The 24102-nt window shown below is 36.5% G+C and overlaps 1 protein-coding gene and 1 long non-coding RNA gene across 2 annotated transcripts in view; both read right to left on the reverse strand.

Annotated features, from left to right (window-relative positions):
- Positions 1 to 344: 344 nt before the first annotated feature.
- LOC121730435 lies at positions 345 to 10365 on the reverse strand. The gene is made up of 3 exons (XR_006036113.1): positions 10279 to 10365; positions 2135 to 2146; positions 345 to 354 (listed from the first exon to the last, which is right to left on the reverse strand). It is a non-coding gene; the product is annotated as an uncharacterized LOC121730435 (long non-coding RNA).
- Positions 10366 to 11893: 1528 nt separating this feature from the next.
- The window catches only part of LOC121730379 (tyrosine-protein kinase Dnt), a 66048-nt gene continuing 53839 nt past the window's right edge, over positions 11894 to 24102 (reverse strand). The window contains exons 9-13 of the mRNA XM_042119397.1: positions 23349 to 23511; positions 20406 to 20549; positions 19828 to 19987; positions 13284 to 13420; positions 11894 to 12060 (exon numbers count right to left, since the gene is read on the reverse strand). Coding sequence (XP_041975331.1) covers positions 11949 to 12060; positions 13284 to 13420; positions 19828 to 19987; positions 20406 to 20549; positions 23349 to 23511 — 716 coding nt within the window. The 3' untranslated portion in view covers positions 11894 to 11948. The remainder of the gene's footprint in view (positions 12061 to 13283; positions 13421 to 19827; positions 19988 to 20405; positions 20550 to 23348; positions 23512 to 24102) is intronic.

A 24102-nucleotide genomic window follows, 5' to 3' on the forward strand; every position in this document is an offset into this window, starting at 1 on the left:
TTAAAAAATCCTGAAGTGACTTAAATTTAATTCTTTAGATCAAAGTGTAGGCAACATTTTATATAAAAAATAATACAGTTTTTTAAGAGTATAAATCCCTAGCAACATCTCCTTAAAAACACCTAAAAATCACTTTGACCGTCAATTTCATTCCAATTATGTACTCACAAAAGAACCATAATAATTTTAAGCGCCCTCTAAAACGATATAAAAGACTAAAGAAAAACACGAGACATGAAAAAAAACCTGTAAAATTTCCATCATTACATCGGATTACATTTGAGTCCTGTTTGAGACCATCTTCATTAAGAGCCCTCAGTGTTTGCCAAAACGGATTTTTCACAAACAAATCATCTAAGATGTTTTCTGTCTACCCTCGCGTTGAGGTGAAAGTAATCGGCGTATCAAAGCGAAATTTGTCAAAAACACGGCTTCGCGTGAACTTCCGTCAATTCTGTCCAATTAATAACTGGATGCTGTCTCTGTCTCACTCATGGTAATCTTCATAAGTGTGTCCCTCTCGTGTCCCCTTGTTTGAGGAGTCCCGTAGAGACGGAATATTGCCACTTTGTCGCGCCGCCCCCCGCGGGCTGTACGGAGAATTGCAATTTTTCTAGCGATAGACAAAGTTTTGAAAAGCTAGATTTTTATTGAAATTTCAATCGGAAATTGAAAAATTTCGCGTTGAAATACGATGAAGTTTACACTTACAAATTCCAGGAGAGAGTGTATATTTTTTAAACCTCGCAAGGGCAACGCACTGGTAAAACAAGCGATATCTAATGATAATAATTATAGAAAAACAAATAAAATCAAGCCAATATAATCTAAAGATTATTAATATATTTTTAGCGGTTTTTTACTCTACTACGGTAAAGACAGAAACAAGGGTAATGAATTGGTAGTCTATTGTGATGTTTATGCCTACGAAGCAGCAAAAGAAAGTACTAGTCCAATTTTAACACACCAAACATATAGGCCTATATTATACACCATGACTGGTGAGACATGATCAATTCTTATGGCGAGTACTCGGTACTCGATTCTCATTATAATTATGTAATAAAATTATGTACTTACTTTTTTACCAAATTTCCCTTTAAATAAACGAATCATTGACACTTAGTAAATTACTATGCGGCCGGCGCGGGGCGCACTCCCGCGCGCAGTGTCCATGCGTTGGGTAAATAATTATTTGACTTTAAGCTACATTTACGCAGTGATCTATTTTTTTATAATATATAATTTTTTTTTCCATTTAATATAATAGCCAAATATCACGTCTTTAAAAAAATAATTAGAATATTTTTAAGTCCTTACTCATGATATAGTTTTTAAAGTCACTCATTAACATTTCTATTATAGGATATACGTGGGAGAGCCATGCTTTGGCACGAATGGGCCGGCTCGACCGGATAAATACCACGTTCTCACAGAAAACCGGCGTGAAACAGCGCTTGCGCTGTGTTTCGCCGAGTGAGTGAGTTTACCGGAGGCCCAATCCCCTACCCTATTCCCTTTCCTACCCTCCCCTCTTCCCTTCCCTTCCCTACCCTCCCCTATTACCCTATTCCCTCTTAAAAGGCCGGCAACGCACATGCAGCTCTTCTGATGCTGCGAGTGTCCATGGGCGACGGAAGTTGCTTTCCATCAGGTGACCCGTTTGCTCGTTTGCCCCCTTATTTCATAAAAAAAAAAGGAACGGAATACATCGAATTAATAATACCCTACTACTTATTCAATTAACAGTCAAAAACTACAATCGGGGGTATAAAATGGCCGTGTTCACACCCAACTAAATGGAAGTTGGCATCCGCCCAGAAAGTAATACAATATAGTTGAGAGATAAATTCAGGATAATAATTAGATTCTCATGTTTTCCATTGCAGTAACTCACCCGTTCATCATGATCAGCCGACAACCGCCTGCAATCCTAATTATATAAAAGTAATAATAATAATAAAGTGTGTAAAAAAACTAAGTGACAATACGGGTGTGTATGATTCCCTCATATAGAGTTTACTGTAAAAGTAGCAGCGCCGAATGAGTATGTTTTTTAACCGTATGAGCAAATTCATTACACTGGGACGTTTGCCCATACAAAAAAAAAGGTTTGCTCTTTCAGTGGTGCTACTTTTATAGTAAACTGTTAAAAAAAGGTGTAACAAAACTAAGTGAACCTACACCGGTTTCGGTGACGACGTGGTGGCCGGTTTTATTGAAACCAGGCCAGCTACGCAGGAGTAATTTTATAGCGCCCAAGTGTGGGCGCAGTACACAAGAGCACTTTCTATTCCTTTACTCTCATAACCCAGTGGGACGGAAGACCGACACGACCGGCGAGAGATCAGGCGCAGGATCGACTTTTTACATGCCCATCCGACGCATGGATCATCTAACTTGTCAGACAATCAGGTGATCAGCCTGTTGTCCTAACCAAACTTAGAAATAACATTTTTCCAACGCGGGAATCGAACCCGCGACTTCCGAGTCAAGAGCCGCGCTCTATACCACTAGACCATGGAGGCGAATTACTGACCGTAAAGAGCCCCCGAGACGATCAAACGGTTTGATTCAAACCTTACGTGTTTGATGCAACCGTTTGATGTCGGTTTGAACGGTTTGTCAAACGACACTGCGCAGTTTCATTCAATACGCGCTGTCGGGTACACGTCTTGTGATGCAGAAGATGCTCTAGAGTCTAGACTCTAGATTCTAGAACGAGGATCGCGATTTTCTTATCTTATGTTTATAACGTTAATGTTCTGCGCCAGAAGAGAAAAAAAAAAGAAAACGACTTTGGTCCAAATTAATGATATGGCCTATCGACTAAGATAATATCGTTTTACCCATGAACATCTACAGGAAGTGCTAGAAACTACAGCTTCTTTTTTTTTTTCTTCTTCAAAAAGTGCTAGAAACTACAGCTTCTTTTTTTTCGTTTGATCAAACGCGTCGGAACACGATCAAACGGCGCGTCAAACACAACGAAAATATGAAATTTCATCAAACAAGCTTCAAACACGTAAATGTTTGTCAAACCGTTCAAACTAGCTTTGTAAACGATCAAATCGGTTTGAGTCAAACCAAAATTTACGTGTTTGAGTCAAACCGTTTGATCGTCTTCGGGGCCCTTAACGCACAGCAGGGGTGTGAGCCAAGATCATTTCTTTATCGCTTCTTTATAGAATCACCGATCAAAATGTATGGAATTGACATTAGACGAGAACGTCAACGTCATAATATTAACAAACGCTTGTGTCAATTCCATACATTTTGATAAGTTGGTTTTCGACAAAACACTGACAGAGATCTTCATTATTATTAAGTATTCTGCTTGCCCATAGACTTAATATATACTGTAGCATTATAGGTTTATGTGCTTGCCTGTAATTGTCTTGAAATTTTCATGCGTAAGTCTTTAAACTGATTTAGAAAACTTCGAGGCTCGGAAAAGGTCGTGTAAGGGCGTTTGTGCACTATACGGAATTTTACCATCCGGCACGGCGCGGCATCTCGATTTCCTACCTTATTTATATGGCAAACGTGAAAGTTAAGTAATAAGTGGGTCACTAGTTAGTCACTAGTTCTTAGCAGATAGAAGCATAAAGGTCGTAGTTGACGGCAACTGCTCGGAAACTGTCCCTCAGGGCTGTGTGCTATCGCCTACTCTATTCTTACGGCATATCAATGACATGTTACAAACCAACGGCATTCATTGCTATGCGGATGATAGTACAGGTGATGCTGTATATACCGGCTCCCCTAATATTTCTCGGCAAAATGTCACTGAGAGTCGAAACGAACTTGTGTCTAAAGTGGAAAATTCATTGGAGAAGGTCTCTGAATGGGGTAGACGTAACTTGGTCCAATTCAACCCCGCCAAGACACAAGTCTGCGCGTTCACCACTAGAAAGTCACCAATGGTCGTATATCCTCGTTTCGAGGGCACATCTTTAACCATCTCCCCTAGCATTGAAATACTTGGCGTCAACATATCGAGCGAAGTCCAGTTCCGATATCATCTAGAGGGTAAGGCCAAATTAGCCTCGAAGAAGTTTGGTGTTCTTAACAGAGCGAGACAGTACTTCAATCCGGAACAACGCCTACAACTCTACAAGGCGCAGGTTCGGCCTCATATGGAATATTGTTCCCATCTCTGGGCTGGGGCGCCAAAATACCAACTGCTCCCTCTGGATCGTATCCAACGAAGGGCCGCTCGAATTGTTGACTGCCATAGTGTTTCAAACAGCTTGGACCCCCTGGAATTACGCCGAGATGTTGCTTCACTCTGCATCCTCTATCGGTTGTATCACGGGGAGTGCTCTGAGGAATTGTTCGGAATCATACCACCTGCAACTTTTCGCTATCGTCCCACGCGAAAAACATACCATCCTCATCACCTTGATGAGTGGCAGTCTTCCACAGTGCGTTTTTCGCGTAACTTTCTGCCGCGCACTGTAAAACTCTGGAACGAACTGTCACCAGCAGTATTTCCGGACTTATACGACCTGCAAACCTTCAAGAAAAGAGCGTCTTCCCTCTTAAAAGGCCGGCAACGCACCTGCAGCTCTTCTGATGTTGCGAGTGTCCATGGGTGACGGTAGTTGCTTACCATCAGGTGACCCGTTTGCTCGGTTGCCCCCTTATTTAAAAAAAAAAGTCATGAACGCCGGACGGTAAAATTCCGTGTAGTGCACAAGCACCCTAAGGATTGTTAAGATAGTTTTTACTTCTGATTTTTTTTAAATGGGCCCCGTGTTAAGTAAGGTAAGCTTATTGCTGCTCTATAAAGTGGAACATAATATTATAGTCTTTTTAATAAATAAAACACCATAAATATATTGTAAAATAACATTTTATTTTGTTCCTTATACTGAAGCGCGTATTGGATACATTACATTGACTCACTTAAGTAGACACTTACATTCAATCACATTCATCTGGCACTCAGTGTATAATTCACTAAACCCATTCGAATATTATACTTTTATTATATACGACCATCGACGTACCATATCCTTTGGACATCTAGGACACCTAGGACGTCCTTAAAAATGTATTATACAATGCCTTATACTTATTCAATGAAAAACAGAACTTTATGAAGTCTGTCTACACTTAAAGCGTTATCTGATAAAATGATAAACACCATCTTTTATAACGAGAAACCTGCCAGATTTTTTTAATTCGATATCCAGGAGATGATACGTCAATGTTTAGGACGAATATTAGAGTAATTGAAATACATTTAATTAATATATTTTATTATATTAATTTAATATCTATACATAGTAATAAATATAAAAGATTTATTAGAAAACACGTTTAAAAATAAAATTTAAAGTTTGAGCACACAATCTTAACTCAGTTTAAAATACAATTAATTCCACACAATAGGAAATTAATAAATTCGTGAAGATAGGAAAAGGCTTAAAATAACTTATCATCAAGAAGAAAACTAAGAAACTAGCCAACATGTTTTCTCGTCGTGAACTATTAATATTGTAAAGGACATACTCTTAATACCACTTTGTTTACACCTTGGTTAGGTACACCTTGTTTAATAGACCATCTTGCCCTATCGGTCAATAAATAATATTACAGAGTTCTTTTGTAACATCACTTGATATTACAAGAGTACCATCTGAGAAATAGATTTATAGGTAGTTGACGGACCTACGTCATTAGGTCGGATTATGTCAACTTAATTTAAGTCGTAATCTGTTTTTCTATCTGGCTGGCTTTGACAAAACGCGACCAAAATAATGTAGATTCGTCATCTGTCTATATGAGTCATGTTCTTTGATAGTACTATCAGAGAAGTTGATGGCGGACCTAAGTAATTTGGTCGAGTTACGTCCAATCTATCCGACCGATCACAGCTCGTTTTGAATTGACATAAACCGACCAAATGACGTAGGTCAACTGCCTAGGAATCAATTTCCTCGATGGTACATTGTAGTATATAGACATAATATTATTATCTGTAATATCAATTGATGCCGTCATCAAATCAGGTCCACAAATAATTTCGACCGGGTTCAAAACATTGGGAAACTATTCGACAAAGCTCGGAAATATTCATTTATTAAACAAACATGGCGCCAATTTATTAATTAAACTTGTTAACAGTGTCTGGTTGTTTATTCGAGCGAAAATCGTTCAACTATCAAATTCGACCCAGTTCTAGATATTATATTAATAAACAATACAATTAATACAGAATCGGTATAATACATCATGAACAATACGGGTGGATTTATATGCGTCCGCCCGAACGCGCGGTTTGGCGGATTAAAAAATATATATATATAATAACGACTGTCCTACAAAGTGTACATAACTTTCTTTAAGAGCAAACAACTTATTAATTTCGTCTACAATTAAGGTCAACTGTATAAGGTATCTTAAGGCGACGCCTTGATGATTTGGCTGTAGCGATATCGATTTTTCTCAGCAATGACTAAAGCTAAGAAATCAAAGTTCATTGTCAGTATTCATCATGTCATAACACGATTGGTCAACTTTTATAACACACAGAGTAATCAATCAAAAAGACGTCTGTAAAAAAAGGGATTCCTATTTTGCCAACAGAGGAGAGTGATTTAGGCCCAATTACACCAACGTCTGTTAGTGTTAACAGCTTGTTAAAATGTCATGTCTTCTCTTTCATTCATATGAAAAACGAAAGAAGTAACGCGATACTAATCCGAGCGTTAACTTTAAGTCGTTGGTGAAATTGAGCCTTAGGCTTCCAAAATTTGTCCATAGATTGATTTAAGCATACACTTTAATTTGCCCATTGCTATATGAAATGTATTTATGGTTTTTAAATTACGCGACAAAAACCATTTTGTCGCTTATGCCCTTTCCATTTTTTGCTGTTCCAGGTTTTTTACTTTAACGCGGCGTCACCTTAACAGTGGCCCGCGTGATGTTAAATTATTTTGAATTCACGCTCACCGGCAAACTAATGTAAAGTCGTCGTTAAAGTTGTGAATTTTTGTCCACTTTTAAATCGTTAATTTTGAAGAACGTAATTTTCCTAAAAATGTTTTGTTGAGGCTCGCGACACCAAGTGTGTGGCCCGTGTGAAAAAAAGGTTGGGGACCACTGGTATGGGCTCATGGTTTATTTCAGTAGCGGCACGCGGCGGTCACGATGTCATTTACATACAATTGCTTGTAATCTCGTGATGTAGCCGCCAATCCGCGTGTTCTCCGAGCGGATGCATATGAAACCAGCCTATAAAATCTATATATTAATACGTGAGCCAAAATCTTTGTATCCCTTTTGACGAAAAATGGGGAAACGTAGGTGAATGAAATTTTGCACAGTTATAGTTTATATGGTGAAGGAGTGCATCGAGCTAATATTATTTTGAAATTATGCTTTTATCATACATATTTTTAACAAATAAAACCATAAACCTAAATAAAACATTACACACACTACAACACACACACTAGGAAAAATGACAGATTTTTGAGTGACAAGCCTATACATACGAATTATACTCTTTTATTTATGGTTGAAGTCTGTTGACAACAAGGTGACAAATTGAAAATGAATTATAGTTTTTTTTATTGACTCTTAGATACTATTAGACAATGCTTACACGGCCAGTCTGAGATCAGCTGAGTCCCAGAGACAAGAGTTGAAAAAAATATTCAGATAGTCAATATATTTTTACAAAATATAGGTAGTAGTCCTAATGTCGTTGAAACTAAGGTCGAATTTCGACCATTGGACGATCTCTAGTATAATAAAATAAGGGTACGTTTCAATGTTGTATAATTCGTATACGGTCTATACTTAGTCGGTGCTAGCACATAATGTTTCAGCCCCATTTTTAGTAAAAGTAACTTATATTTGGACACAAAAATTACGTATAGAGTTATTATCCCAGTCATGCTCTTTAGAAAGTGTAGAACAAGACTGCCTTCGTAATTCCCCACAAAAATTTTTTTGTAGGTTAATACACAAAATATCCATTTATGATTTAAGGTTTTTCTCAAACTCCCTGAGTGGAGTTAGAGAGTTCAGCTGCGCGGAATAAAAAAAGCTTTTAAAATAGAAAACTAGGAAAAAAAGGTTTTATGGTAGCTTGAGTATTTAGGTCAGTAATGCAAAGGCAAAATACATTGAACATTGAGTGTGCTATAAAAATAAATGTTCAGATCCATGCATAATTTTCATCTTTTAACAACGAATTTTCTCATCTGTTAATAATGGATATAGTTATGCTAAATTACTAAGTGAAGAGTAAGAATGAAAATAATTTCGGGTTTATTTTATCATAAGATACTATAATATTGTAATGATAACTAAAAATATATTTGCTTTAACTTTAACCTAACCATGTAGAGAAAAACTGGATGAAATAATTTGCAAACTACGAACTTAAAGAAGTTTTTATACATACAGCACTTAGATATTATTTAGTGTATAGTAGATAATAATTACAGCTTCTAGCGACCTATCGCATTCAACTAGAGTAACGTTAGTTGGGGTAAGAGAACATACGTAACATCTTACCTCAACTAAAAAACATACAACAGAGTTACAGTTACACCGAATACAGACATCGAGCTTAGAAGTTAAAGAGCAAAGAATAACACAAAATTCTACGTCGCATATAATGCCTAAGGAGATACACCCTGTATAATCCATAACGCGTTTACATAAACGACAATGAGTAACAGTCTTACTTGTGCATTCAACTGATTTAGATTACTGGAATTAAATTGTATCCAGTATATTGTCACAATATAAATATCATACAGTTGAGTAGCTATTAGCTGTATCTTTGAACTCAAAATCGTTCAACGTAGAGACAGCACTGTTAGTTACTTAAAGTTGAACATGCATGGATGATAGTCCTCTGTATTTTATATTTATATTGTGATATTATGGAAAAAAATTCGCAAAAGATGGTTCTTATTTTCAGTTGTTGTTATTTCAGTTGTAGGTGAGAATCGGCAAATGTTTGATTATGGCACACACTCTTGCCCCACATATATTATATTGTAGAGGATTTAACACCTACACGTACTCTTAGATACAATAATCTTCTTTAACAATGGACGAAAGTAACAGTAATTGCTAGGTAACATTGGGAATAAATTATAAAATTCACACACAGTAAAAATGGCACGCTAATGTAAATAAGTAATAAGTATTGCACACAGTGATTCGTTATAAGTTATGGCTTATTATTGTAAAGTAATAAAAAAACAAAGTGAAAATAATGTAGGCATAAATTATCTTAAGTAACTGTAATAAATATTATGCAGGTGTAAATTAAAAACAGTGAGGTAATGCAAGCCTTGTTGCCCCCAATACAATACTAAGCACAAGATTCTTGGAGGTATGTGTGAGTTTTTATTTGTTTCAGCTTTAAATAATAACATAGTCAACACAAGCTTAAATACAGTCATATTATCCTAAACATTAAGCCCGGTACTAATAAAAATATCCATATTCAATACTGTTTGTTATAAACGAAAGAAGGACAAAAGTCTTTGCCCGAAACGTTTGAATTGCTTGGCAGCTAAAGACCATTGTATAACTACGTCTGTATACACAATATGGATAGTTTTATTAGTTTCAGGATTAATATAAAACATTTATTTTGTTACATATAAACAAGTGCATATTTACAAATCAATTTACATAAGGTATAATATTTTTCATGCATAATCTTTGGTATAGACAATAATACAATAATATTTTGTTCCCGGAGTCGGAATATGGCTTCAGGTGATTATTTTCAGCTTGTACGGTATCCCATATTGGTTAAACTTTGTTCTTTTTAAATTATGTAAGAACTCATACAAGATCCTTTGATGTTTTGTTATTGATTTTGATTGACATACAAAGCTAATTACTTTGTTTTGCCTTGTCAGTAGGTCCAGTTCAATTCATTTTCCTTTTTTTTATAGAATCGCTTTAATGTTAAATTACAATAAAGCAAAAAAAAGTCCATTGATATTAGAATTTTTGATAGAACAGTTGAGAAAATGACGCCATTGACCTATGACCTATTGCTATTTGTCTCTTTCATACACCAAAATATTATAGTTATTACGCTGCTAATGTCTGAGTGAGAAAAGTAACTACCTACGTCGGGTAATGGTCGAATTATTACGTAATACGTCATTAAAATAGCGGTTTTTCATAAGACCTAGTCAAATCATATTTTCGACCCAAAATACTGTAAGTACTAAATTCAGAAAAACAAATTATATACAAAATCATTCCGTTTAAAAGTACACTAGCTATTAGACCGAGCTGTGCTCGGTATTCGATAAAACACGAATAAAATGACATTTTCTAAAAATGTTTCCTAGCTAGATCTATTTATCGCCCCCGAAACCCCCTACTAAATTTCATGAAAATCGTTGGAGCCGATTCCGAGATTCCAATTATATATATACAAGAATTGCTCGTTTAAAGATATAAGATATAGTGCATATTAATATGCCAAAAATATTCACCCAAAGCATATTTCCTTAGACCCCGTGACTAACTACTGTTTTGGTGTTGATCCTTATTCCGGCCTGGACGGACTGATGTCCTCAGGAACTAGCCTAGCTTACGACTAACATACATCGATATATCCATACCTTATTCAATATTCCATACAATATCCAATATGTTGTCACTCTTAAAAAATTAATTCCGTTATGCATCGTCTTAATATTTACAACCCTTATTTTATATTTACAAAATAATTGGTACTTAATTATTTTTGATAATATAATATTATAAATTATAATGTATACACTATACAGTATTATAAATGACACATAAATTTCCTTTTAATATAAGAAAAATCAAAGTTTTAATTTATTGCAAATACAAACTTTACATACTGGTATTATACAAAAAATAATATTTAAGTACCAGCTCAAAAAAAATATACTTGATAACACTTCAAAATTCATAATAATATTATTATTACACCAAGTTTAAATAAAATCAAATTATCACGTAAATTAATCAATATATTAATAAAATGAAAGTATAATTATTAATGTATTTTGGAAAAAAAATAGATTATCTGTAGAGCGATAATTACTATGAATAATATTCAAAATAACAATATTCGATCTTGAGTGTAATATTTTTAGTGTTTTAAAAAATCTACTAAGTATTTTTTACAGTGTCCTAAAAGTTCCTAGTGGCTTAGTGAAAATTGTGGTATTTTCTTTATTATTTTTGTTTTAGGAAATTGTGAAGAAAGGTATTTTTAAAGTGTTGATTTTTTCTCTATCTAAGAAAATCTAATGGTCACGAAAACTAGTTTCGTAGACGGCTATTATAATTTAAAATTTTCTATTTGAGCAATAATAGTAAGTGTCAAATTTATTTCTAAATTCTTTCGATTGTTTCTTGTTAGGTATATTTACCAAATGACATGAATTTTAAGTCACTCATTCGCTATGCCCACTAGCCCACATTTATAGTATAAATTAAGTAGTAACCTACCCAAATTATATTATTATTCTAAATACAATAAATTGTTCGAGTCACAATTATAAGTATTTATGCTAAATAATTATAATTATGAAATTAACTAACCTATATTTAACAATTCATTTGGCAATATAATATATGACATAAACAAATACTGCAGGCACATTGGTGTACAAGGAAATGAAACAGAAAACAAGTTTACAGAAGGTTTTAAGCAATAAAATATAATAAATTCAGACAGGTTTTTTCAGACTTTTTAAAATCGGGTACGAGATCAGAATAAATGTGTTAAGTTTTTAGGCTGCACTGTTAGTTATAATTTTGCAGGCTTACGAAAAACATTGTGAATTTTACAAACTAAGTCATATTCAATTCACATTTCTTGGCGGACTATTCAGATCCAGACAGTATATTATGCACATTAAGACCTAGTTTTAGATCCACAGAAAATTGTGTAGTAAGACTTAGATATAGGTGCTGAGCGCTTGCCTAAAATCATGTAGGGCCGCAAGCAGCTGCGGTGCACTGGGCCGCTCGGTGGGCACCGTAGACCAGCACCACGACATGAAACCGTACCTGTATGAAACAGAGTGATTCAGTGACACAAGGATTTTTCATACTTGATGATCCTTACGTGATATGCATAAATATGACCGTGGGATGCACCCACGATGCCACCTGACCCAACCGTATGGTAAGTCTAGCCCAGCATGAATAAAAGTTTCAAAGGGCCCACACCCGTAAGTAAGTAAGTGCGTCGGTATATTTTATACGACAGCTGAAATCAATCTTGTGAGCTTCCACCATATCGCTCCTTCCACCTCACTCGGTCGGAAGATCTTTGTTTGCGGCCTCCACACACATTCCCGCAAGTCCAATACCATAGTAAAAGGAGGGGAAGTAAGCTATTTTTTATATAAAGGCACCGCGCGCGGCTTGTATGTGTGTGTGCCATAGTATCAATGCGTCGCCACCTACGGCACACAACAAAATCTCGGCGAGTTTTAGAGGCTGGTACCGCCGAGATTTTGTTGTGTGCCGTACGTGGCGACGCATTGATACTATGGCGCACACATACAAGGCGCGCGCGTGCCTTTGTATGAAGATAACTTACTTCCCCTCCTTTTACAATGCCAATACACATCCTCAGCCTAACTTCAGTTCACATTGGAAAGTGATGTAGAGCTGCCATGCAACAGTCATTATTATTAAATGAGCCATCCAAAATGAGTATATAAGAAAATACCATTTGAATTCATCCAAACTTGAATGGCTCGTTTATAATAAATAATAATGCAATTGCAACACCTCGTGATGTTACAAATTACAATATTATTATGCCACTTGTTACATAGAATTATAACCTTTAGAAAAGGCATTCCATACAATCGTCAGCGCGAAAATGTGTCATCTTCGAAATGAGTGAGCTCACTCATCTGAGAGCAGTGTGCCATAGGACGCGCTGACAGTCGGACGTGTTTAATGCATTGATTACGTAAAATATGCATTGAAAGCGTAAAATGAGTGAAAGAGAAAGTAGTATATGCTATAACTGTAAGACAAAAAGGACGACAATATTTTCTCGATACACATTTTGCATGCAAAAATATTGCTACAGTTTTGATGGCGTATGCCATATCCAGTATTGACATCGTTGACTTGTTAGGCAGAATGTTGGATCCATATAAGTAAAATTGTACCACATTTATGCAATAAATCATTATATTCTATTCTATGAGCTGACTCTGGCGCGGAATCATTAGAACTGTCGATATTTCTATAATATGGCAAAAACTTACAACTCATCCGGACAATTATGAGGTTGAGCAGGTCTATACCCGGCGGCGAGGAAGGCGCCAGCATCGGCCGCGTCGAGCTCCGCCAGCGGGGCCGACCCCAGCGTCGCCAGCTCCCATAGCGTCACGCCGAGAGACCACTGTGTAGATCAAGATGATTAATATCTGCATCAACATTATCTGTATAAGGCGTATCTGTACCTATATGACACTTGACGGCGAGATTATAGGGTGGTATCATTGCGTACTATTCTCTCCTCGCCCGTCACCCACGCCACTATCTTGAACCAGCACTTTACGATGAAGGCCTATCCTGATAACAGCGAAGTTCCTTCAAACTTATTCTCGCCAAGTATAATCTAATATATAAAATAAGTCGGGTTTTCCGTCCTGACGCTATAACTCCAGAACGCACGAACCGATTCCACGGTTTTGCATTCGTTGGAAAGGTCTCGGGCTCTGTGAGGTCTATAGAAAAAAAATCAGTAAAAACTTCAAGAGAAAAGCAGGAAAACAGGGAAAATCATTTTATGGCCAAACAACGTTTGCCGGACAGCTAGTTTATTATATATGCAGCGTAATATTAACTCTCACCAAAGTGATTTTTACTATAAAATTCTCGTGTCACAATGTTAGTTACCGTACTCCTCCGAAACGGCTTTACTAATTTTTACCAAATTTTATATGCATATTCAGTAGGTCTGAGAATCGGTTTCTGGCTACTTTTTATATTGATAAGGGCATTTGTTGAATAAATAATAGCAAACTATTACAAGTCGAGACTGACGGCGACCATTGTACTTTGTTTGACGGGATATTCAAAACTCAAACTCAAACTCAAACTCAAACTCAAACTCAAAAATTTTTATTCAGAATAAATTTTTTCAAATATTCTCTGAACGTCGGGGCTACACAGATGCCTACCACCGGTTCGGGAACTAACCCGGCGAGAAGAACCGGCGTAAGAAACTCGCACGGGGCCATCTTTTTCTAAAAAGATGGAAAATTACAAAAAATATATTATTATAAAATAACAGTGTCATTATGACTAAATAAAATACAACGAATGTACAATTATTATACATATTATAATGAAACAGCTCTGCAGGGGGCGACCTTATTCCCATGGTGTACTATCATTCATGAAATCAGTAACTTTATAGTACGCTTTGGTACACAAACGTTCTTTAACAACTTTTTAAATCTATTAATTGAGAGATTTTGAACGCTTTCTGGGATCTTATTATAAAGGCGTATACATTGACCTTTAAAAGAATTTTTGACTTTAGTAAGTCTAGTCACCGGAATTTCAAGCTTATGTTTATTACGAGTATTTCTCCCATGGGTATCACATTTTTTCGTGAATTGATATATATTGATATATATTGATGGACGTTGCCATGGTGCCATACTAATTTAGTCACTTCAATAAAATTATGGGCGAAATACTCATTTTTATGGCAAGACAACGCTTGCCCGGGACAGCAGCTAGTAAAATTATAAAGTTTGGGTTAGGCCGCTAAGCCGCCGAAACATTTTCAGCGAACTTTATACGAAATTCGGTATTGAGATATTTTGAGTCCGCTGAAGGACCAATGGGTACCTAATACCTATACTATAGGATAGTAGTAGGTAGTTCTTATCGTGATTGCAATAATGGTGACATTTTTAAACTTTCGATACTAATAATCAGTTAGATCATATAGCAGCATTTGATATGGTAACCACTGATTAAACAATTTTGTAACACATTTTATTAACCCTAGAAAGATAATCATGTTGGGGGTAACGTTAAAGATATTCTTGCGCTTCTCGAGCGCACGACTTTTTTAGGGTTTTTCTGACACCTGAAAAGCTTTTTATTCAAGACCAGTCTGCTTTAGTATACAGTTCATACTTATTAGAAGTAAATAAAATCTAAACATTTTTATAATTATTTATTTTACGAAAAATATAACACAAACTTTTAAACCTTTAATAAAAATTAACAAAAAATATCAGTCTTCTTTTAACAGTATATAATTTCTCTTTGTGAGATCGTAACAAGTATTGCTTATTGCGACTTAAAAATAACATAAAAGTATAAAAAAAATATATTTTTGAGACTTATATTGGCACACTAAATGCAATCGACACACACATCTTTTTTGTGCTCGCCACAGATGCATTTCTTGCATTTCGTGCAAGTCATTTTTGACATCCGCCTTTTTTTAGATGTGCATAAGTCACAATATTGTGATTTGTCCACTTAACGATCTCATCGATAATTTCCGCAGTGATGAAAAGATCAAAGCATAGTTTTGGATCCACGATATTCCTACACATCCTTGTAGTACACATCCATCCCCCGGGCAGAACGAACAATATTTATCGCCGATGTCCTTGACCGCCGCTCTCCTTTTGACGTAGTCCAACAATGTTTGTTTTTTTCCTTTGAGTACCCTTTTGCTCGGTATAATAATTCGCGTGTCTTGTCTGGGTAAAGTGGCAACCGCAGGAACCTCAGGGAACCCAGGAGGTGAGGCATCAGTAATTTCATTTACTAATGTTGTACTTACATTTACAGATTCGCTAATAATTGACTCGTTACAAACTTCTTCTTCGTCACTCTGAACGTCATCCTCACTCAAATGATCCTCTTCTTCCTGATCACTATCCTCACCAGCAAACTGGATATCATCGCCACATTCCTCATACAACGCATTAGTTATTTCCTACTCAGCCAAGTATATTTTCTGTGCCATGATTTCCAAATCCTATAACACATAAATAACTGTAAAACATCATAGAAATAATTACGAATTAAACTTCATGAATGCCGGCGAAAGTTACTCAAAAGATAATCATGCGCTTCTCGAGCGCAACACCTACCGAAAACAGCTAATCTAAAGCACTTACCGGTGACACACGTACGCCCCGCTGTAGCACTTGGCGACCACTGAAATTACCTGCCACGAGTCACGACAGGATCGGGAGCGCGCTATTTAGAAAGAGACAACTGTATATGCATTTTGCGTGCGCCTCTGAGGCGCAGATTATCTTTCTAGGGTTCTATATTCTTTATTATTTTACATGAGCTGAAAACTCCTCATCCTACTAAAACGAAATCTCGCACAACTAACCAGCCTACTCATGGGCGCCGGCAGGGGGTGCCAGGTGGTGCACTTCTACCCCTTGGGAATCTCGGGATCAACAGGAATTATTGAAATAAAGCCGTCTGTAACCCTATTACCATGCTGTACAAAGATACTTCGTATTGTTTCAGCACTAAATGTATTCTGTTGAGGTGAATAGACAGTCACTGTTGTTCGTAAAAAGTAAAAAGAAAAGAAAGAAAAATAAAATCTGCACCCCTTGGAAATTATTTCTGCCGGCGCCCATGAGCCTACTCTTTCCTATTTGACATTTTATGAAAATTAACAATTCAAATGCAAATATCAAGCTTAATAAACAGCAAACTATATCAAAGAGTCGACGCAATGCGGTGCACTTCAGTCGAGAGCGCAGCTTGCGGCCGCTAACCAGATATTAAAACTACTCTGGTATTAGCGCGGTCCTGTTTGTGGGAAATCCTTTGTGGAGTTTGGAGATTATTGCGCTGAAATTGGACATCTAAATGTAAATTATTGTAAGTGCTTTTTAGTGGAAAGGAGGATCTGACAAAGTATTATACAGTGTGTTAGTGTAAACACCGTTATCCTTGAAACCATCGAATGAGCCCGTCAAAATTAGGGATTGCAATCCGGCGTCATTTTCAATCCGGGCCGGATTTGACCGGTTTCCCATCAATCCGGTCGGATCCGGCCGGATTGATGAAATTGAACTAAAAACCGAAAATCATCCTATTTTTGCTTGTTAATTAAAAAACAAGGCCTATGCATCACTTGTAGCTGATTTATACAGTATTATCAAAGCGAGATTTGAATACTGTAGTGCCTGGAATAAGATTTTAAATGTTCGTATAGTTGCTCAAGCAAATACGGCAATATAATCGGCCTAGTCTAGAACAATGAGCAGGTCAATTGCACCGTCCCCACCACCATACTTAGCTGTAAATAATGGCGAATTAATATTGAACGATATAGATCAATTTGTTGCTCATCATTTGAAAGACGTAACTCATGGGTCATCACCTAAGCGTCACCTAGTAAATGACTTCTAATAGAGCTGCTTATTGCCAAAAGGCCCTATCAGCTTATATTGAAATACCTAATCGACCTTATTGTCAGCAAAATATAATCATAAAAAATCGGCCAAGTGCGAGTCAGACTCGCGCACGAAGGGTTCCGTACGAAAAGCGAAAGTTTGCAAAAATTGAGTTTTTTTTGTATGGGAGCCCCCCTTAAATAATAATTTTATTTTAATATATTATTAATCATTAAAGTATAAATATCATTAAGGATTTTGTGAGTATTTCCTGTTAACGTTATTGTTTACGAGCAAAAAACGCCGAAAAATTCACGTTTGTTGTATGCGAGCCCCCATTAAATAATAATTTTATTTTGTTTTTAGTATTTATTGTTATAGCGGCAACAGAAATACATAATCTGTAGAAATTTCAGAAGTCTAGCTATAGCGGTTCTTGAGATACAGCCTGGAGACAGACAGACGGACAGACGGACAAACATCGAAGTCTCAGAACCCTAAAAAGCGAGAAAAAGCAAGGGTAACGTATTTAAAGTAAGTTATTTATGCATACATATCAGTTTGCCACAAATTAAAATGTTGTATATTATTATTTTTTTAGCAATATTCCACGAAATAAACCTCAATCTGTAAGTAAATGAGTGAGTGTATACGCATAGGCATGCGTTACAGGCTACAGCACCTCCCCCCTTTCCGACGCTCCCTATGCGTATATACACTCGCATGCAAGAACGTACAAACACCACCACCATACATGCATAATAATAGCAAATTCATGCAAGGCCGCTCAATACCATGCAAGTTGAAAACCTCGACGCGCGTTTCGCCCCAACACCGGAGCATCCTCAGGATGTGGACTCTAAGAACAACGTCCGTCAAGTCTTTGTCAATATCACTTGACGGACGTTCTTGTTCGCATCTAAGACAGTGTGGGAAAGGGGGCAGGTGCTGTAATGCACGCCTATGCATACACTTACTCATTTACTTATAAGTTGAGGTATATTTCGCGAAATATTGCTAAAATAATAATATACTAAATTTCAAGCTATGGATTTCCGCAAAGTAACGCCTGATTCTATTAACTATTGCCACAAATTGCTAACACCGGATCCGGTATATCGGGACCAGATCCGGTACCCGTAAAATGACGCCGGATCCGCCAGATTACCGGATCCGGTTTTCCGGATTGCAATCCCTAGTCAAAATGAACAACTTTTTCTACGAGAACAATCCTGAGAATTAAAAAAATGCCGTCTTCATACATGTCCGGATCGGCAATTTGTATGGGTATGAAGACGGATTTTTTGAAGTTCCCAGCATTGTTCTCATAGAAAAAGTTGTTCATTTTGACGGGCTCATTTGATGGTTTCAAGGATAACGGTGTTTACACTAACATCTTGTATACGACTATAGCAGACCTACGGAATTCGGTTGGGTTAAAAGCAGTCGATGTAAATTATCGTAAAACTTTTTAGCGGAACTCAAAAGGAGGATCTCAGTATGACAAGTCTCATTTGTGTGTCAAGATCAATTTCTGTGATAATTCACAAAAATTGATCCATAGGCAGATAAAAGTCGCACGATAAACTTAGCCGAAATATTAGTTAACATTGGCTTGACATAACTCGGGCAAATAAAGTGTAGGTTCGTTTTCTGTCTATGAATCAATTTAATTTATGCCAATGAACTTATCATCTTCGTCTATCAGTCGTTAAACCATTCAAAATTATAATTTTATCTTAGACGTTCTGAAAAGGATATTTAGTAAAGGTCTTATCGTACCTAAACGGGCCCCTAGACCTACAATAATTATTATTGAACAAAATTTTATTAAATAACTTATTTGACAATAACATTGAAAGGCGGACGGGTTCAATATTAACCATAGACGGTCAATTCATTTGTACTTGTAGTAATAACATTGATCGTCTAGGGGCCGCTAAAAAAATTATTCAAAACTTTATGTTAATAAATTAATGTAATACTTATACTACTAATTAGCTACAGCTACATATAAATATTATACAATACTAGCTGTTCCGGCAAACGTTTCTTTGCCATATAAAGTATTTCACCCGTATTATTTTATTGAAGTAACTAAATAAATATGTCACCATGGCAACGTCCATCGCTATCCCGTCGCACAAATAACGGTCGCCGTTAGTCTCGGGTTGTAATATGCACTTATCAATATAATAAGTAGGTACCCAGTAGCCGATTCTCAGACCCACTGAATATGCATATAAAATTTGGTTAAAATCAGTAAAGCCGTTTCGCGGGAGAACGCGGCCTAACATTGTGACATGAGAATTTTATATATAAGATAATGCCAATCCATTTAAAATTATTCCACCTCAGACTATCTCATACTAAACCTTATACCGTTGTAATAAATCCTTACCACATCGGACGCCGTTGTATAGTGGTCTTGGAGCAGCGACTCCGGCGCCATCCACTTGACAGGTCGGTTCTCGTTGTCGCCAAGACAGTGGTAGTCTTCAGGGAACAAGTCGCGCGACAGGCCGTTGTCGGTCACTTTCACTCGCAGCTTCTCATCCACACTAAGAAAGAGATTTATGATTCTTCGTGAAGAGAGGAGAGAGATGAGACTGCTAATCTTGTCATCAGTTTTGACTGCAAATTAATTCGGAAGCAACTACGCACGCCAAAATCAGAATTTTAATCATTCATGAAACGCAATGATATTCAAAAAACTGTATATCAATGATGAAACGCATAATATATTAGGACGTTTATCTCGTTTAATATATTTTGGAGTTTGAATTAAAGATTTCAATTGGTCTAAAACCAATTTAGAGCAAAAATCGAGTTACGATTTTACGCATAGTCGCTCATCGCTTTCAAAAGAACTGTCAATAATAATTTCTATAATAACTGTACAAAACTTTAAAAAATAGTTTGAAATAAAATATAAGTCGGCCATTTTGTTTCACCATCAACAAGATGGCGGCTACTCACATGCAGTTCCGCGCGGCGATGTCAGCGTGCACCAATCTCTGGACGTGGAGGTAGGCTATTCCACAGGCGATCTGAGCTCCCAGGTCTACCAGCTCCCTCGTAGCTGGAGCCGCTTGTTGGCCCAGGCGGCAAGATGTTAGGAACCTGGGTGACATAATAATATGGGTAATGTGATTTACATAGTGGATGCTGTACGACATGATGATATTGATGGTTACAACCATACTAATATTATAAATAGACGCCTCCGTGGTCCAGTGGTTAAGAGCGTGGCTCTTGACTCGGAGGTCGTGGGTTCGATTCCCACGTTGGAAACATGTTATTTCCAAGTTTGGTTAGGACAATGCAGGCTGATCACCTGATTGTCTGACAAGTAGGATGATCCATGCAAGATGGGCATGTAAAAAGTCGGTCCTGCGCCTGATCTCTCGCCAGTCGTGTCGGTCTTCCGTCCCACAGGGTTATGAGAGAAAAGGGAATAGAGAGTGCTCTTGTGTACTGCGCACACACTTGGGAACTATAAAATTACTCCTGCGTAACTGGCCTGGTTTCAATGAAACCGGCCACCGTCACCGAAACCGGTGTGGGGTTATTATTAATATTTTAAATGCGAAAGTGTGTCTCTGTTAGTTATTTTACAAACATTTTGGCTTACCAAACAGATGTAGGGGCAATAATCATAAATTTTAAACTTAAATATTGTTCAATTTGAAATTGTAATTTTTATGACACCATTTTGTGCTTGCGTCTGAACATTTTTCGTCCTAAATGAGCCCTGAAAACAAGATAAGGGAATTTTTGCGCGGAAATAAAAGACAATAGGTAAGGAGGACGCTTGTAAACCGAATGCAAATTTCCCTAACGAACTTCCACAGAGAAGTTATCTTTAATTATTGAGAATTATTCTGTATTAGTGAACACAAAGACTCGGTATTAACTTTTTTCTTTTGCATAAACGCAACATAAAAATGTAACAAAGATGAGTTTTTGTTATAATTACATTTAATTTCTTGCATGAAATATCTACTTATTACTATTTTTTTGACATGATGAATACTGACAATGAACTTTAATTTCTTAGCTTTAGTCATTGCTGAGAAAAATCGACATCGCTACAGCCAAATTATCAAGGAGTCGCCTTAAGATACCTTACACAGTTGACCTTCATTATTGTAGATGAAATTAATAAGTTGTTTGCTCTTAAAGAAAGTTATGTACACTTTGTAGGACAGTCGTTATTATTATGATATTTTTTACCCTCTAGAATTACAATTTCAACCAAAATAGCCAATATCATTGAGTGCATGGAACAATGTTGTAACATCGTATGCTACACCACTATTAAGGGCGACAAAAGCTGTTATTATATTGATTTTACATTCTACCGATGCCCATTAGGATACGTGAAAAACTAGTTCATGGAATGTGACCCTATATTTATTGTATCTATATATTAATATGTGAGAGAAAAAGTTTGTAAGCCTTTTTACGAAAAATGGGGAAACGTAGGTGCATGAAATTTCGCACAGTTATAGTTTATATGGTGAAGGAGTGCATGGAGCTAATATTATTTTAAAATTATGCTTTTATCATATATATTTTTAACAAATAAAACGTTACACACACTACGACACTACTACTAGGAAAAATGACAGATGTTTGAGTGACAAGCCTATACATACGAATTATACTCTTTTATTTATGGTTGAAGTCTGTTGACAACAAGTTGACAAATTGAAAATGGATTATTGTTTTTTTTTATTTAATTTTAGATACTATTAGACAGTATATAAATAAGTCTATGATTAGACAATGCTTAAACGCCAGTCTGAGATCAGCTGAGTCCCAAAGACAAGAATTGAAAAAAAAACTATGATGAAGTCAATATTTTTTACAAAATGTAGGTAGTAGTCCTAATGTCATTGCAAGTAAGGTCGAATTTCGACCATTGGGCGATCTCTAGTAGTAAGTTAAATGCTCAATACAGCAGTTGTTGAATTATTATATCAAGTTCCTGTTTCACCACTCCCTGATAAGTTCCGGATAGGCTATCCACCACTTAACTTGAGAGTATGGAGAATCTGTCAAATAAGTTGTGGTTAGCCTATCCGGCACTTTATCAGGAAGTGGTGAAATAGGCCCTTAATCTAAGAAAGTATTTTAAGAAGATAATTATTATTAGTTGCAGTTTGAGGGTGTTTCGGAGATCTATACATAATTCTGTTTGGTATTAAAAAGCACGAAATACGATCTTATATTAAAGTAAAGATGTAAGAAATTTGTAACCAGGTGCAATTGACTGACTTTATTTTCTGTTTACAGGAAATAAGGCCTTGCCTTTCTAAGTTTGGCTACCTTTTATTTGGTAAGAAGTCTACGTAATATTAAAACAACTATTACTTACCACAAAATTATGCACCAGCAATAACGAGTCAAAATAAAAGTAAGAAACATCCAACCATTCATCCTAATAAACATTTATCATTTATAACATGAAAGTTTATGAATAAAGCTATTTTTTATTTTTATTAGTCTTTTTGCACCAAGAATATCATATATTTTGTATCATAACAAAGTTAGCGCTTTCCATTGGCTTCTGCCTTCTGGGCCCGTACTATGAAACGGTTTTGAGACTCAAACAATCGTACGAGAATGTTGCGTCCTACTCTGACAAAGTACGTGAAACGACGTTGTTAGAGCAGGACGCGGCATTCTCGTCCGATTGTTTGAGTCTCAAAACGATTTCCTAGTAGGCCTACTGTTCCTAGCTACTCTCGTCCATGTCACCCCCGCTATATTTTTTATTTTCACCATCTAATCGGACTTCTTCTTTTTCAGTTGCCAATCTGATAGTACCTTTGTCCATTTTTTCCCCTCTCTTGTCATGTGTCCTGCCCATCGCCATTTCAGCTAAAGAAAAAATGTTTTTGGTACATGTCAAACCTCTTTAGATTAGAAGAATGCGACACACAGCAGTAAACCAGCAGGGGTTTCCTCGCCTCCTCCGCGCAGGCCGCCATCGGTGCTAACACATTGGTATGTGCTAAGCCGAACAACCGCAGACCTTCAGCCACGAGTAGAGCAGCCTGCATTGCTGATGCTGCGTCTGTACAAGATATTCATCTTTTTAATCAATCAATCATTTGTTTTTCCCATTGGTTTTTCCATTCGATTTTTGATACGTTTAGGCATAGTCATAAATAAATAAATAAACATTGCATTGCGACGTCGCAGCATGAAAAACTTCATTGCTGTGTGAAGTGTGTTCTACGAAGCTACAATTAAGTGTTGTAGCTTGGCGTTTTAGTCATGATCATTTATTTTCTAGAAAGCTTTTTAGCGTAAGCTGGTAGCCCAAATATAAAGGAACCGATTATGATATTATAAGGTTTAAACACTTACTGACCACGGTCAGTCCACCCGTGACCACGGCCGCTGTAAAGCGGCAGAAACGCCGGGATTAATTATATTAAAGTGCTCCGCGACAAAATCCGTAAGTGTTTAAACCTTATAATATCATGAGTAATACTCGCGTAAAATTAAGAAATCATTATGGGAACCGATTATAATATTAATATTTATTTTCTTTGGCACACTCTAGAAGGCTTGTCGCTTGCTTGAGTATCGTTAGATTCGTATTAAAAGTACAACTATACAATGTACACATTACACAATGTTATATACATCAAAGTAATAA

The sequence above is a fragment of the Aricia agestis genome, chromosome 9 (genome assembly GCF_905147365.1).
Source record: "Aricia agestis chromosome 9, ilAriAges1.1, whole genome shotgun sequence".
NCBI classification, from domain to species: domain Eukaryota; kingdom Metazoa; phylum Arthropoda; class Insecta; order Lepidoptera; family Lycaenidae; genus Aricia; species Aricia agestis.